The following is a 12,089-nucleotide window of genomic DNA, read 5'->3' as shown; positions in this document are numbered from 1 at the left end:
TTTGACTCGATTGTCACCTTCTTGTCCGAGTCAATAAAAACAGGATGCGCTTACTCGGAGCATATTCAGTCATGATGGTGTTCATTTGGCATAGTGCATTACTCCTGATCTTAGCCGCTGATGTTACAGTGTATGCAGGTAATGTTGATTTACAAATGTTGAAAGCATTTATTTGTTGTAAATCAACTTGGTGTTGTGTTGCTTGCTTCTAATTTGCATTATGTCGTGTCTGTCTTCCTCTTCTCCAGATGTCAAGCTGGACTGTAGGCCTGATTTTGTGTCACTGGTATGGACGGAAAGCAGACACCAAGCTGACATGTCACGTTTCCGTTTGGGAACCTGCGTTCCCACCAGCACGTCTGCTCGGGAGGCAACTTTCAATGTGGAGTATATAGACTGTCACTTCAGAACAATGGTGAGCACCTCTCGATGCCACCGCCTTGTGGTTTGGATGCCTTTACCAACTCCCTCTTTCGTTTAGGTGACTGGGGACAAGGTCGTGCACAGCAATGACCTGGTTTATTTGTCTCCTGGCTCTCAAGTTCAAACCTTCGTCCACCCTGTTATTTGCGTATTTGACAGGTTGGTTGGTATGAAGTGCTGCTGCTCTTGTCAACAACCTCTAAAAGCACTCACTTCACATGTAACTATTTGAAGTCGGCGTTTAATGTGTTGCACGAAACCTTTTGCAGGCCGAAAGGGTGGGCCCCGATCAGATACGACCCGACGTTCACAACCTATGGCCAGTCTGGTTTAGTGTTCCATATGGCACTCATGAATGGTGAGTTCACGGCTAAAATGACAGCGTTTTGTGTGGTTGACCTAATTACTTCAATTTCTATTTAAGATGACTTCACCGCTCTCGCCGAATCAACCCGCTTTGCTCTCGGTTCATTCATTCCGATTATGGCGCGTGTGGAACAGGATACACATCAGCCATTGCTTCTGTTGATGGAGGAGTGTATAGCTACGACTACACCAGAGCCCCAGACTGACCATTTTTACAACATTATTGGCAATAAGGGGTACAGTCAAAAAGCAGGATTAATGGGTAAACCTGTGGCAATATTTTAAATCTTTCTCCTATAATAGATGCCTTTTGGATAGTAAGATGTCACGTTCCAGATTTGAACCAAGGGAGAGGTCATCAGAAGTCAAACTCTCTCTTCAAGCGTTTCGATTTGCTGTCGAAGAGGAGGTAACTTTGTAATTGCTATTTTTAATTAAGCTGATATTGACTTTGCGTGTCTGTGCTCAACAGGTGTTTATCCACTGTAAACTTGTAGCTTGGGATCCAGATGGTATTGACATGACAAAGAAGGCATGCAACTTTGTCAAAGGGCAGGGGTAAGTCAAAACTTGTCATCAGTATTGAGCCCCACCGCCCCTCCCTATTTTTAAACTAGCCACTGTTGGTTTAATCCCCCAGGGGAATTGAGTTAAATTCAGTTTTGGGAGAAATTTACAGGCTTGACAAATAACTTTTACCGTTTTAGTTGGGTGTTGGTGGACAACCCCGTACATAGCAACCTGTGTGACTGCTGTGAAACGAGCTGCAAGTCCAGGTGGTCAAGGAGTGTATCAGGTATTTATTCCACTGCTCGACCGGAGTTCGCGTGCTGGTCTGAAAATACTGTGCTTGCAGGGAAACGTGGAGTGGTCCAGAATGCCGTCCTTGGACCCCTGACTATCACCCAAGTTGGTCCCTGAGCTGGCCACTTCCTACTTTGATGTGTGGAATTTCCTTGCATAAGATTTATTCCTATTGGAATAAATCGGCTGGTGTAAAGTTTTTTTCACAAGCAATTCATTTTCTAGCTTCAAATTGTACTTCAATAAACGCCTGGAACAGAACGTTGTTTTTCAGTTTACTGTGTATTGTGGCTTAATGTAACCTGAGACTTTTTCTTTTGGGTGTTTACAATCTGGATCAATTTTCTAGCGGTGTCAGAGTTGGGCAACACATTTGTTCGTCAATTCAACCGATTGTCTGCTGTTGTGAAAATTGGTTTAACAGCATAGATGGCCAATGCCAACATAAAGCTCAATAGTCGTGTTGGCTTCTCAGCAGAGCATATAAAAGCGGTCCTCCTCGGAACATGGAGGCCTTGGTTGAATTTCCACAGTTTCAAAATGTAAACTTGACCACGTTCCTTTTTTTAATTTTTAAACCAGGCCAAACTCGCCGAGTGCTTTGTTTCGTAGTAAATGATCTGTATCGAAGCGTATTGCTTTTGTCATGGCTCCATCTAGTGGTTTGGGGCGCCAAGACACGCAGAACGTTGAGAAGTTGAATATTGTGTTGTAGTGGAGTGACGGTTATTTTTAAAAATTGTGACACGTTCAGTTTTCACAATTCTAAAGCGTGTGTTATTTTGGTGAATCCCCAAATTCAGTGAGTGTTTCAACATGAGTCGACTAACTGCCTCATGAGCAACATTTAGCAGGCTAACTGCTGCTAGCGGTTGGCCATTTTGCGGCTGGTAAGATTACCAAAATAACTTTTCCATTTGACAGCATGTTAAGTATTTTTTGGCTGCTGTTGGAACGCGAGAATCTGATTTGAAAATGTGAAGAAGCTACAACTCACGAAGGCGTTTAATAGCATGTTGTTGGTTTAAGAATCATGCTTGCGTGGTGGACACTTTTTCCCCTTATATTTTAAGATAATGCGATTACATAAATAGAAGTACAAAATACCTTATTAAAAACACGTAAAGTTTAACTACCATTTTACAGAGTCTGAATAGTTTTGTTTTTGTTTTTGCAGCTAAACTAGGTTATGGAGTGGTTCCATTGTAACAAGTGTTTCTTAAGAACAGGTTCCAAATTTGCAGTGTCCAGCTGTGGACACATCTGCTGTGAGGCCTGCATTAAACCTGGCAAGGCTTGTCTGTTTAGATAATATTCTAATTCATTGTAATAAGTGATTGACAAAATGGTTTGAATCACTCTTGGGATTGTGCCTTTCCCCTCAGAGCAATGTGTCATATGCGGAACCAGCTGCAGTTACCTGCCCATTACAGATAAGGTTGGTGATTGTTACGTTTTGGATCTTGTGTTGTGGTGACCCAAATTATTCTTCCACCTGCTAGAGTTGGATTTTAAGGCATCATGCACAATTTAGTTTGCACGATTACAGTAAGAGCCAAATTGGTCCATATTTACTTACAGACAGAAGGTAGGGTGAGTTGACATCAAAACGATTTTGCAGAAGATACAAAAAAATTAGTTGATGTATTTGTTTTTTTTTCGGCAAATGGTGCTCAGACTAGATCCTGACTGGTTTTCTCAATTCCGAGCCGTCCTCCCTTAATGCAGTAAAACTGCAGTTTTACGTGACCGTTTATTGTGAGCTGCCTAAGTGGCACTTGTGCAGTGCAATAAATGTTGTGAGTGTAAGTGTTGCACTGTGTGAGGCAGATGGTGATTATGTTGGATGCAAAGTCGTTTTCGGGGTCCACGCGTCGTCCTCATCTTCAGTTGTCTTATAGCAGAAGATGACATGGTTGACTGGAAATAGAAAGTTGGGGAATAAATAAAAAGCGGTATTGTTCTTAAACTGTACATATACACACACTGTTCAAATCTTACCCTGACTAAAAGACAAATCAGAACTTTTTGATGTTTATCAGGTGTGATAGTGGTCTTCCTAAAAAACAAAGACTTTGTGTTTTAGATGAAAACACAGGAAAGGGTGTTTTTCATGGATCCCATGAAGCTCTTCCAGTCACGTCTCGAGCACATTACACAGGTTTGTTCACCTCCACCCCTTTTTTTAATAGCGCTGTCATTATATTTCACCTGATCGATGATCTTAAGAAAGCCGCTGCTTGATCTCGTGAACGCGGTCTCAAGGTGCGTACCCTCTCAGATTGCAGATTTTCAGCGGACACAAATGGAGCGAGCCACGGCATACTTCAAGCACAAGTCAGTTGAACTGGAAAAGCGTCTGAAAGAAGTCACTCAACAGAGTTACAGGTGACGCAAAGGAGGTCTCCATCGCTACCGTAACTGAGACAGATATATGTCACGGTTGCTTCTTTGGTCATAAGGCAAATCGCTGAATTGAAAAGAGAGAATGCTGATTTAAAAAGCCGAAATATGGAGCTGAAACAAGAGATGGCCGAGCTGAAAAAGCCTCTTTCACAGAGGAGGGTATGTGGGTGCCTCAATGTTAGGTTTCCAAACTGCTTTTGGAATCGTTAAATAAGAGTCCCACTATCTGCTCTCTTTAGGCTTCTCCGGGACAATTCCAGACAAATGGGTAAAGGCAAATGTATTTCTCGCACTCAAGTGTCTCGTGTTGAGGCTGTGACTGAAACTTGAGTCTCATACAGTGTTCAAAGGATCTCGCTCCCTGTGGCTGTCGCTTCTCCTGGTAATCCAATGACCTTTTCTTATGTCTTAAAACAGGGGTGTCAAACTCATTTTCGTCACGGGTCTGATTTTTTTCCCCCTTGGAGGGCCGTTATGACTAAAACCATATAAAGAAGTCAAGAATAACCGTTTATTCACCTATTAAGTTACTGTAATGTATCATTCTTATTTATTACATTGAGATTTTAGCAAGCATCGTGAAAGTTGACATCTTTGATTTGCTTTCAAGGGCCACAGAAAATGAAGTGGCGGGCCAGATCTGGTCCCCGGGCCTAGAGTTTGACACCGGTGTCTTAAAACAATGTTTTTAGATTGTGTTTGTGATTAAGATGGATTATACCAACCAATTGAAACTCTGCAGAATGGTGTGTTTGAAAAGCGCTGTTACATGACCTGTGCGAATCGACATCCAGTTACAGATCGTGTATCAACATTTTATAATTCCGCACGACTCCTCATTATGAAATTCCGACGAGCAAAAGTTGGGCATTTTCCACCGTTGCAGAGATGCGTTTGTTACTGGAACACCACCATTTTTTATTGATCAACCGAATATTTTTTATCCTCACGCTGAACTTGTTTTCTATCTCCAGTGACCCCTCATTTAAGAACTATGAGGTATGTCTGCCACAGCCATTTTGTTTAATAGCCTTAAAAAAAAAAGGCCTTACATCTGTGTTGTGTGGTTTTCAGTCACCTGGATCCAGCAAATTCCCCACTGTGGACCCGAGACCGAGGTCTTGTGTCCCGTACAGTTAAGTGCCAGCGTTAATCTATGACAATTTTTGATCAAATGAAATGAACAAAACACTTTATTGTGCGCATTTGCAATATTGCGCTGATCATGGAGTCGGGGCATGTTCAAGACTCATTGTGTAGTCGTCTTATTTTTTTTAACGATTTGAAGAGGATGTAAAAAAACAGTTTCTCATGTGTCTGGTATGATGTTACTCAGACGCCTGGATCGACCACTTCTTTGTCTAGCCAAAGCCTTCTTGAACGTGGCCACAGTAAGTCGCTTCCCTTCCTTCATTTTGGGCACGGTTAGCTCTGACGGTCTCAGAATCTGAAAATGTTCCTTTCTGTTTTTAAAGGGACCCCCACATCCAGCAGCCCACCTACAAGGTGAGAAATACCAACCTGAACACTTCTCTTTTGTCTCACTTGCACATTTTGCTCTTCCATTTGTGTCTTCCGCAGAATGCCAGAAATCTTCCAGTACCATCTGTTGACTGGCTTATCAATCGCCTCACCCAGGCGTTAATCAGACCGGTTCTCTTTGTAAAGACTCGTCAAAAACAAAAGTAGGATTTTTTTCCCCTTTTTTTAAAAACACACTTGAGTTGTTGCACTGCGTTGTTTTCCGTTGAGTAATTTAGCAGTCATATGATCTCACTGCTCTCGTTTCTTCGTGGTGCTCGTTTTTTTTTCCTGGGTTAGACTTCGATGCGACACGTCCACTAAGTGAATTGCGAGGGGCATTCGCATTGATGACACGATTGCTTGCAAAATATTCAATCCAAATCACATGCATTTCTATGAAGCGGTGTTCTGACACAAATACGTCGTTGAATGTGTTCCTGGCAACTTGAAAAGATATTTTTGGAACAACTACATTTCAAACAAATGTAAACAAGTGGCTTCAGACATTGCTATAAAACTGAACTAAGTGAGGTGACTTGGCCCATGTATGCAAATGAAGATTAAAAGAATTTAAATATTGTGCTGTTCATCTTAAAATGTGCAAGATATTTCTTAGGGTACGTGCTGTGAACACCAGCTCAATCTAATTCTCCATATTGTTAAATGTACAAAGTATCCCCGTTACCTGATCGGATGATTAAAAAAAAAAAATCGAATTAAGAAACCAGGACTATGTTTTTTTTTTTCTTGGTACAGTGAGTGACATTGAAACATTTCGACAGATTAGCCAAGTGAATCTCGGCTTGTTTTGGATACACAGGGCAGAAGTGAATGGCAAATGTTTGAAACTTTTTTTTTAATCTAACCTTGTATAAGTTAACAAACAACAGCAGGTTAAAGCAAGACAGTGTTTAGTACATGAACTAATTGGACTTTTTTTTTAACATAACGGCAGCAGGCTCCAAATCCAAAGTGCAAGATGTCAAATTAAAGGGGAAAATGTCCAGTGTGCATTCCTTATCAGGAATAATGGGCTATAAAGGAATGAGAACACAAAACGTCAGTGGCAAAGTCAACAGAAATCTCGTCTCGTCCACTGTACTCGGGTACCAAAAGAACCACCGGTTTAAATTACTGCTACAATGAGCTATTCTGCCATTTATAGCTAAACAAATCAGGAAAAAAAATAGAGCAACCCATTGTACAATTTTCTTTTCCTATATTTACAGCAACACGGGCAGCAAACTTGTTCAGTTTCAAATATATTAGGATAAGCAGAAAACGAAGTAACTATCCAGGCCTCAAACATTGATTTGGGCTTGTGCTCGGAAGACTAAACGTCATGCTTCAGGTCAAGCAAAACGGTTGATACCAAGTGACAACTCAGCTTGCTGGTGGAGGCGCGAGTAGCGGTAACTCAGTCAAGTGGAACCCTTCGGTATGATGCAACACCTTAACCCGTAGCCACGGGTTCTCGGTCGCTCTCCCCAACAACCTGAGCTGAAAACCAATCTCGCACTTGTTGGTAACTCATTTTGGACTTCTTGCATAATATGTCAAGGTCTTTTTCGTTGAGTGAGCCCGTCGAAAGGAAATAGTTTACTAATGGCTGCACATTTGGGGAACCTGCACTCATTCCGTTCACCGGAGATTTCCGTTTGCGGCCACCTCCGACCCGTGGAGATGTTCCCGAACCGTTGGGAAAAACGGCATTACTCTGCTGGGCGGCGAGCTCCGCCAGGAATTTGTCGCGTACCCCTTTAACCCATCGCAGCTGGCCGTTTTTGACCGCGTAACGCGTGTCCCCAAACCACTGGATCACATCAGCGCGGGGTAACCCTGTAACCTTAACAAGTTCTGTGTAATCTTCACTCTTCGGCCACTGGCAGCGGAGGAAGTGCTGCTTGAGTAAAGCTAACTGCTCCTTGGTCTTCCTCGGTCTGCCACCAGATGTCCGGGAAGTCGATGCCGTTGAGAGGTGTAGATTATTGCCCCTGGCTGAGTGGAGCGACTTCTTTGATGTGCTGATGTTGTTTGGGGGCTGCTTGTATGGCGACGCCGCAAGTGGCGGCGTTCCAGAGGGGGAGGAGCAGGGAGAGGATTTGAATGCGTCGGGCGGATCCTGCGGGGGAGCCTGTTGGTCAAGCTTGCCGGGCTTGACCAACTGGAGCGGTTCTTCTTCGCTTTGCTCGCCGTCTTTGAGACTGTCCCCGTCACCTGACAGATCTTCCGTCGCTTCGTAGCCCTCTGCCTCAAGGTCCCGTTCCCCGAAAGCCTCGAGGCTGTGAGACAAGAAGGTCTGAAAGAAATGGGAATTCCTGATCAGGTTGCTCCGGGCTCCCTCCTGGCCCTTCCCCGCCGGATTAAAAAGACGACTCTTTTGAGTCGTGAGCGAAAGAGGTTCGCTTTGTTGTTCGTGTTTACCTCCTACAGCTGGAAGTAGGGTCGAAAAGCCCTGGGCTGCTGCCAGGCTTCCTCGTCCGACCCTAAGCTGGTAACGGCTGTCGCTGAACCATTTTCGGATGTCATTGCGGCTCAAACCCGTCTCTTCCTGCAAGCGCCTAAGCTCCACCTCTGCGGGCCAGTTCTCTCTCAAAAAGCTCTTGCGAAGTGCAGCAAGTTGGACTTTTGACTTTTTATAGCGTCCGTGACGGTGTTGTTGTGGCGAGGACCCCGAAAGGTCTAAGGAGACCTCAGCAGAGGCGGCGGTGGCCGCAGCCGCATTCGCACTTGATGGGATGTCGCTTGGTGGGCGGTAGAAGTAGGAATCCTGAGGTGGCGGCAAGGTAGAACTGAAACACGGGGACGTGGATTTGGTTGGTTTGTAAGAATCCGGCGATTCACATTTTGGTTTTTTCTTCTTGGGAGTCACACTTGGGAAAACGGGCTCCGCTTCGGAATCTTTATCCTCAATGACTTTGGCTTCCTCGCTGGTTTCACTGGAGTCGTCAAAAGAATATGGCACCGATAGTTTCCGTCGCGTCTCCTCTATCTCCTCTGACGACCAACTGATTCCATATTTAATTCTCTGCACCATAAACCAAACCTTAACTTTGTCCAAGGGCAAAGAGCAAGCCCGGGCTAGGGTGTTGACCTCAAGTGACGATGGGTACGGAAACAAATTAAAAGCTTGGACGAGCTCCGGAATGGAGTCAAGTTCGCGCGTCTGGTCAGAATGCGTCCACACCAATTTGAGTTCTTCTGACACAAGGGGCAAGCACACAACAGAATTGTGATTGGTGGTGAAACTGGACGCAGAGCCCGGGTTGCTTTCGGGTGAACTGGGAGGAAGATGAAATTCTTTTGCAGCCTGTTCATCTTCTTGCTTTACTTTACAATGAGTCTTCGTCATTCTGCTATCCAGGAACTTGGCCGCATGTGGTCCCACTCTGCCATTTTGTTCGTCATAGGTCGCCATCTGGGCCTTATAAGTAGGGCGTTTCACCTGCAAGAAAAAGGGGCTTATTTTACACACGTTGGATAGTTTTGAACATGTCAGACCAGCAGAGTTTATATGCTAATGATATAGAACTTTTGTTTTGCCCTCATTGTCGAAGTCGGTTATCGGACAGCTGTTTCCCCTCCCCCCTCTACTTTGAACTCCTTATTCTGAACTCCCACTGAAACGAGTCGTATACCCGGTCCAGACTGGGTTCCCCTCCCCCAAAGTGTGGTGGGTGACTTTTGTTTTGTGTGAGCAGGGGTGGGGGGTGAGTAGGGGGGTCGGGGGGGGGGCACTGGTTGCAAAGGGTGGGAGCGTGGAGAACGGACATCCATGAGAAAACTCTTCACGGTTACGTTCTCACCCTTTTCTTGTTGGGCTTTGTTCCACTTCAAGTCTCCAAAGACAAGTAGAGCCCCTTCGCGAAGGCAAACAGCAGAGCAGAAGCCTGAGAACTTGTAAATGGAGAAGATGATCAGCATTAGTCAGGCTTTCATGAGGTTTTACTCAAATTAAAAAGAACTCAACTATAAAACAGCTCAGAGCAGTTTGGGGTACTTTGTTAAATGTTAAGCAACAAGTATCCATTAAACAAACCAACCTTACAATGCAACTTTTTGTGGAACTACTGTGGATAAACAGTATTAAGTCCAAACACTACCATTTTTTCCCCATTGGATTTCATGAATGAGTGGCGAGTCCTAAAAGGCTGCGTGCTAAATTATTGGGAAACAAAATAACAAATTTTACTTCAAAGGGAACATTTTAAATTAGAAATGAGGAGACCGTGCGCATCTTGTTTTGCGACTACGTCATGGCCGAAGATTTAGGTCGCTTTAGCTACGCAAGAAATGTGTAACCAAACCACGAGCCAACTCTAGCGCCACAACGTTCGTCATTCGTGACCTATCGGAACAAATAGGGGCGGTAATTTAAGTAACCGCCCATGTTTTTTTATTTTGGGGTTTTATGAAGACACATAAATCATTGAAATGTAACATGCTGGTTGAAATGAGGGTCTATACCGCTTAAAAAGTTGCCCGTGGTGCCACTAACAATGGTAGTCGTGTCTGTGCCCCTTTATGGCGTACCAAGTAAAAACGCTTGACTGAGCTGGCGCACTTCGCCGCCAGACACACTTCGATTGAAGGTGGAAAATAAACTTACCACAAAAAGAATCCCTCGTCCCGAGGTTCCGTGCGAGCGAAAAGACAACGAGAAGAAAAGCCCCGGTTTCCGTTTCGTGAGAGGCAGCTCTAAATGGGCGAAGTTTGGAAGAAGACTGTGGACACAATGCCCGTCCGTCTGGCGGCTTGACCCTTGGTTTATTTCACCGAGCACCTCGTCGGATTAACGGCCAAGGAAGGCAAGATGCGACGGCGACCAAGTTTGTCGCCCTTTCGTCAGACTTGGTTTCGCTCGCCCCCTCGCTTAGGCGTCTTTTATTCCCAACTGCGAGCTGGCGTTCGGTCGCGATCGCTGCTTGGTCCGCGGCCGCTTTTGTTCTGTTGAGAAGTGTTTCCACTGTCCGGCCAGATCGAGGCGAGGCGGAGCTGCGGACCAGGAAGCCCAACAAGGCCCAACTGACTGTCACGGCCTCGGCGGAGTGGGTGTGCCAGTCAGCCGGGGAAGGCTTCACATTGGTGGGAGAAAGCGTCTGTACAACAAATCCCGACCAGTGAGCTAAACACTTTTTATTTTTTTTTACGTCAACCACGTTGCGCGCCCCCATCGGATCTGGGCCACATACTATTTACGAGGAGATTTATTTGCCTACAAAATCATCTAATTTCACCACCAACCGGCAGCACAGTCCTGTTTCCCTCTGACATAGGGTGTGTTTATCGGGCATTTCTAAGCGGGGCTGGAGGGGGGGGGGCATCTTTTTTGTCCAAATTATTTGAAATATCTAAATGTATTCACCATTATAACGATGGTGCTTATGCTGAAAATTAATTCAGTGCGTCCACCTCCGACATTAAAGAAAAAAATGACGCATATAAGAATGGAGTGAGCACAAAGCTGAAAAAAACACTCTTTTCATAAAGCCTAAGATTCTATTTGAGGGGAGGCATCGAATGGGCTACAACTGAGTAACACAGTTTCTTCTCCTGAGGGGAAATAAGGATGGACAGCGACCACATACAGTTCATTGGTTGGGGGTTTAAATCCGGGCTCCGGCATTCCTGTGTGGAGAACCAGTGCTATGGATAGACGGAAATAAGGAGGAATCCATTTACAGTGGAAACCACTATTTGAGGAAACGCATCACTGTGTACTGTATGTCTCTTGCAACCCCCCCCCCAAAAAAGTTTACTGTTCTTGTGATGATTAGTTAAAATAAGACTGTGTATAGGACGAGTCAAGTATATCAAATAAAATTGGAGTTTAAAAATTAATGGGTTATTGTAAAGAATCTCAAGGCTCATCGCTCCCAGAAACAAACATGGATTCACACAACACTGTGGCGTGAGCACAGAGACCATCAGATCTCTCGTTTATGAAAAACTTTCCAAGTAGCACAGGAAAGTCTGTATTTCTCACTTCGTCATCTACAACATCTGAGTCAATATACTGTAATTACACGCATACTTGATCGGGTGATGCTGGTTTGGTGAGCAATGGTAGCAGTTGACTGGATCTCCGTTCGAAGTTAAGCAACCTTTTCTTGTACCAAGCTCAAATAAATTGGTGGGGGGGCTACAACCTCATGGACAGGCATTGCATCAAACGAGTTTCATTACAGTAACTCAAGACCAAATGATTAGTTCATCAAAAAGATGTATCCTCTGTCACAAAGTGGTGATCTCTTATCCCTTATTTCCCATGATATATCTATCCGTTTGCTTATCTATACTGCTTGTCCACATGAGGATTGTGGGGCAGCTGGAGTCTAACCAAACTAAACCCGAATGATAGGGGGCATCAACCTTGAACCGGTCGCCAGTCAATTAAAGGGCGCAAAGACACTAAAAAAAACACTCACACCCTCGGACAATTTAAAGTAAATTCACCCAACGCGCATGTTTTCGGAATGGTGTAAGCACAGTGAGAACATGCAAAGCCGAGATTTGAGTTTTTAATCAACCAAAAGTGTTTTGTGGGATTTGGAACAGTCCGAGTC

General features: G+C 44.4%; 3 protein-coding genes across 10 annotated transcripts; 2 read left to right on the top strand and 1 right to left on the bottom strand.

Moving 5' to 3' along the window:
- The first annotated feature begins 16 nt into the window (after nucleotides 1–16).
- On the top strand, nucleotides 17–1,854 carry LOC127616938 (zona pellucida sperm-binding protein 3-like). Its single transcript, XM_052088784.1, has 9 exons — nucleotides 17–138; nucleotides 249–415; nucleotides 482–582; nucleotides 693–781; nucleotides 848–1,025; nucleotides 1,093–1,198; nucleotides 1,262–1,347; nucleotides 1,497–1,585; nucleotides 1,646–1,854. The coding sequence occupies exons 1-9, from the start codon at nucleotides 45–47 to the stop codon at nucleotides 1,708–1,710; spliced, it is 975 nt and encodes a 324-aa protein (XP_051944744.1). The 5' UTR covers nucleotides 17–44; the 3' UTR covers nucleotides 1,711–1,854.
- Nucleotides 1,855–2,217: 363 nt separating this feature from the next.
- On the top strand, nucleotides 2,218–11,945 carry LOC127616949 (RING finger protein 212B-like). Of its 8 annotated transcripts, XM_052088800.1 has the most exons (13): nucleotides 2,222–2,483; nucleotides 2,771–3,031; nucleotides 3,680–3,754; nucleotides 3,875–3,981; nucleotides 4,056–4,158; nucleotides 4,239–4,267; nucleotides 4,341–4,381; nucleotides 4,974–4,998; nucleotides 5,074–5,134; nucleotides 5,336–5,390; nucleotides 5,475–5,505; nucleotides 5,581–5,684; nucleotides 10,502–11,945. In XM_052088800.1, exons 3-12 carry the CDS (start codon nucleotides 3,680–3,682, stop codon nucleotides 5,642–5,644), a joined length of 591 nt encoding a protein of 196 aa, XP_051944760.1. In that variant the 5' UTR covers nucleotides 2,222–2,483; nucleotides 2,771–3,031; the 3' UTR covers nucleotides 5,645–5,684; nucleotides 10,502–11,945. The 8 variants fall into 8 exon arrangements, 6 of the variants coding, with proteins under 6 accessions (XP_051944758.1, XP_051944757.1, XP_051944756.1 ...); XR_007967247.1 differs by lacking the exon at nucleotides 4,974–4,998 and having other exon boundaries at nucleotides 2,221–2,483; XM_052088799.1 differs by lacking the exon at nucleotides 10,502–11,945 and having other exon boundaries at nucleotides 5,581–6,092.
- Nucleotides 6,363–10,527, bottom strand: homeza (homeobox and leucine zipper encoding a). Its single transcript, XM_052088764.1, has 3 exons — nucleotides 10,133–10,527; nucleotides 9,330–9,420; nucleotides 6,363–8,968 (listed from the first exon to the last, which is right to left on the bottom strand). Exon 3 carries the CDS (start codon nucleotides 8,939–8,941, stop codon nucleotides 6,977–6,979), a length of 1,965 nt encoding a protein of 654 aa, XP_051944724.1. The 5' UTR covers nucleotides 8,942–8,968; nucleotides 9,330–9,420; nucleotides 10,133–10,527; the 3' UTR covers nucleotides 6,363–6,976.
- Nucleotides 11,946–12,089: the final 144 nt, after the last annotated feature.

Source organism: Hippocampus zosterae, chromosome 15 (genome assembly GCF_025434085.1).
Source record: "Hippocampus zosterae strain Florida chromosome 15, ASM2543408v3, whole genome shotgun sequence".
NCBI lineage: Eukaryota > Metazoa > Chordata > Actinopteri > Syngnathiformes > Syngnathidae > Hippocampus > Hippocampus zosterae.
This window is presented reverse-complemented; position numbering and strand designations above follow the sequence as displayed.